The 3845-nt window shown below is 42.2% G+C and overlaps 1 protein-coding gene across 1 annotated transcript in view; it reads left to right on the forward strand.

Moving 5' to 3' along the window:
• The window catches only part of LOC104991683 (antigen WC1.1-like), a gene marked incomplete at its 5' end in the record, with an annotated part of 43185 nt that overhangs the window by 28342 nt on the left and 10998 nt on the right, over positions 1–3845 (forward strand). The window contains 2 exons of the mRNA XM_010844262.1: positions 1283–1591; positions 1685–2002. Of these exons, the coding sequence (XP_010842564.1) occupies positions 1283–1591; positions 1685–2002 (627 nt within the window). The remainder of the gene's footprint in view (positions 1–1282; positions 1592–1684; positions 2003–3845) is intronic.

Raw genomic sequence — 3845 nt, forward strand, 5'->3', positions numbered from 1 at the left:
TACCCTCATCCCACCCACACTCCACTCCTACAGATGTTCTTCCCTTTCAGAGTCTCCTTTCCATCCATTTGTAGCTTTTAAGATTGTTCTCTTGTCTGCAGTGGGTAAAATGGGAAAGGGTAGCAGGGTTAGGTGGCCAGATGGGAGGAGCACAGTCAATAAAATCTGTCAAAAACTTGGACAAATATTTTCCTCAAGTCTGTCTATCTTTCATCCATATTGAGGTTTTTGCATTTGGAAATCTCTAAATTACAAATGGCTTGTTTGCTCTCTGCTCTCTTTCTCTCCCTCTCCTTTTTTTTACTGCATGCTAGCCATTTTTCAAGAATCCAAATAAGAAAGGAAAACACAGTTAGCATATATGTAGGATTAAAACACATTAAATTATCATCATTTCTTAGTATTTGCTAAGATTCCCATGTCTTAGATCCCCATGTCTAGTAGAAAGTAATAAAACTCAGCTGATTTGCATATTCCCACTGAAAACTCATTCTCTTCCTTGATAAATCCTAGTCTTTCAAGAAAGATGGCTAGGACCAGCCCGTCCCTCTTCTATAACTCTCTGAACTTTCTTAATATTCAGACTCATCTATGGACAACTTTTCACAATCAAGTCACCTAAGAAATTCTGGGAATCTTTCACCATCAAGAATTATGAGAAATATATGTGAAATCATAATAGACTTGTTATAATATACAAAAATCATAATAGACTTGTAGACTTGGTATGATGTCTAGCTTTCCTCCCGTGAGCCGTAAGTCTGTCTACAGTCTAGCCTGAATTAACAGATATCCCGCTATGAGGTTCCCTGTCTTCAGTGACTTGATTATTGGCTCCTGAGAGAAAACTGGCCAGAATTCTAGCTCCAGAAATCTCAGATGGCCTTCTAACCTTGTCTGGCTCTTAGTCCTCTAAACTACTGAATCCCATAAACCTACTTCACTCTGGGTTAGTTCAGCTCTGTGCTCCAGTCTGATGCCTGCTGCAGTGCAGTTTCCTTGGGTCTTGTTGTTTCCAGGCCCCTAGATGAGGAATTCTCATCCTAATCAACCTCAAAATATACATTCTTACTGACTGCAAATTTTTCTGGCTTTCTTTTCATAAACTTGCTCATGAAAATACTAATACAATTCTGACACTAACTGTCAAATTCTCTCTTCATGCCCCACTCCCAGAGATGAAACGCTTTCACATCCTTGCCTATGATGTGCTGTTTCCAATGCCAAGCAAGGACTATGAACACTCACAGGGTTTGTTGCTGCTGTTGATTGTTATCCTTAGGATTTGTGCGTCTGGCTGGAGGAGAAGGACTCTGCTCAGGTCGAGTAGAAGTGCATTCTGGAGAAGACTGGACCCCAGTGTCTGATGGAAACTTCACACTTCCCACTGCCCAGGTCATCTGTGCAGAGCTGGGATGTGGCAAGGCTGTGTCTGTCCTGGGACACATGCCTTTCAGGGAGTCTGATGGCCAGGTCTGGGCTGAAGAGTTCAGGTGTGAGGGGAAGGAGCCTGAGCTCTGGTCCTGCCCCAGAGTGCCCTGTCCAGGGGGCACGTGTCACCACAGTGGAGTTGCTCAGGTTGTCTGTTCAGGTGAGATGTAGGTTGGGACTTAACCTCCTTGCACACTCTGTTCAGGTTTTTTAAAAAATTAGACTTTGCTGACATCCTGTCTTCTTCTACCAGTGTATGCAGAAGCTCGGCTCGTGACAAATGGCTCCTCTTGGTGTGAGGGGCAGGTGGAGATGAACATTTCTGGACGATGGAGAGCGCTCTGTGCCTCCCACTGGAGTCTGGCCAACGCCAATGTTGTCTGTCGTCAGCTTGGCTGTGGAGTTGCCATCTCCACCCCTAGAGGACCACGCTTTGTAGAAGGAGGAGATCAGATCTCAACAGTCCGATTTCACTGCTCAGGGGCTGAGTCCTTCTTATGGATGTGCCCTGTGACTGCCCTGGGTGGCCTTGACTGTTCCCATGGTAACACGGCCTATGCAATCTGCTCAGGTAAAAGAGGAGGGGAAAGGCTGCTGGTACTCGTGGAGTGAAATGTTCCCAAGAGCAGAAAGTGAGGGAAACCTGGCTTCAAAAATCAGATATTTCATGGTGAAATATACTTCTTCTCATTGTTCATTCATTTTTCAGGTCAGGGCAAGAAGTGTGAAGGGGAATAATATATTTTTAAGCAGCATTATTATTTACAAATAATCATAGAAAACAATGTACCAGCAATAAGTGTAGACCTCAGTCATGATCCCCAACCCAGATAAGCCAAGAGAACATTCCCGGCACTACAGAGTCACTGTTGCCTCCCAGTAACTCTGTCCTGTGTCCTCTCCAGTGAAAACAGTTTAACTTTTACTACCATAGAATATTCACTGGAAGGACTGATGCTGAAGCTGAAGTTCCAGTATTTTGGTCATCTGATGTGAACAGATGACTCGTTGGGAAAGTCTCTGAAGCTGGGAAAGATTGAGGGCAGAAGGAGAAGAGGGTGTCAGAGGATGAGATGACTGGATGGCATTACTGATGCAATGAACATGAACTTGGACAAACTCCAGGAGATGGTGAGGGACAGGGAGGCCTGGCATGCTGCAGTCCATGGGGTCGCAAAGGTTGGGCATGACTGGGCAGTTGGACAACAACAATAACAACAACCATAGGATATTTTATTGATTTTTGAACTTTATATAAAATCATGCAGTATGTTTTCTTGTGTGTCTGACTTCTTTGACTCAACATTATGTTTGGGATTCACTCATGATGTTGTTTATAGCAGCTGACTATTCATTTTTATTACTGTAGAGTAGTTCTTTGAATGATCACATGACAATATACTGATCCATTTGACTAATGGTAGAGATTTGAATTGTTTCCTGTCCTTGACTATTACAAATATGATGCCACAACTTACCATGACAATGACTTTGGGTGAAAATCTACGCTATTTATTTAATCCTTGGTCTTTTATTTTCATTTTCTTAATGGTACCGTGTCCTTAGATGAGCGAAGTTCTTAATCTTAAGGAAATATAACTTACTAGTTTTTCCCGGTATATTTAGTACTTCTTATATCCTTTTGAAAAGAACTTTGCTTACTCCAAGACCATAAAAACATTTTTCAATAGTGTCTTATAGAAGTTTACTTTTCTCTTGAATATAATTGTATATTCCTTCTGAGATTGATACCTATATAAGATAAGGGTCACATTTCATACTGACATCTAATTGACTCAGAATCTTTTTCTGAAAAGATTTTTGTCTCCACTGTGTGCCACCTTTGCCATAAGGAGAAGGGCATGTGTGTCTAAGCCTTTTTTTAGACTCTCTGTTCTATTCCATTGTATCATTTGTCTATCCTTGCACAAACACTATATTTTCTTAATTATTGTAATTTTATAGTAAGTTTGGGTAATTTTAATTCACAAGAGTTCAGTTCAATTCAGTTCAGTCACTCAATCATGTCCGACTCTTTGTGACCCCATGAATCACAGCACGCCAGGCCTCCCTGTCCATCACCAACTCCCGGAGTTTACTCAAACTTATGTCCATCGAGTTGGTGATGCCATCCAGCCATCTCATCCTCTGTCATCCCCTTCTCCTTCTGCCCCCAATACCTCCCAGCATCAGAGTCTTTTCCAATGAGTTAACTCTTCACATGAGGTGGCCAAAGTACTGGAGTTTCAGCTTTAGCATCATTCCAAAGAACACCCAGGACTGATCTCCTTTAGGATGGACTGGTTGAATCTCCTTGCAGTCCAAGGGACTCTGAAGAGTCTTCTCCAACATCACAGTTCAAAGCATCAATTCTTTGGCACTCAGCTTTCTTCACAGTCCAACTCTCACATCCA

This window comes from Bison bison, unplaced genomic scaffold, assembly GCF_000754665.1.
Source record: "Bison bison bison isolate TAMUID 2011002044 unplaced genomic scaffold, Bison_UMD1.0 scf7180017847920, whole genome shotgun sequence".
NCBI classification, from domain to species: Eukaryota; Metazoa; Chordata; class Mammalia; order Artiodactyla; family Bovidae; genus Bison; species Bison bison.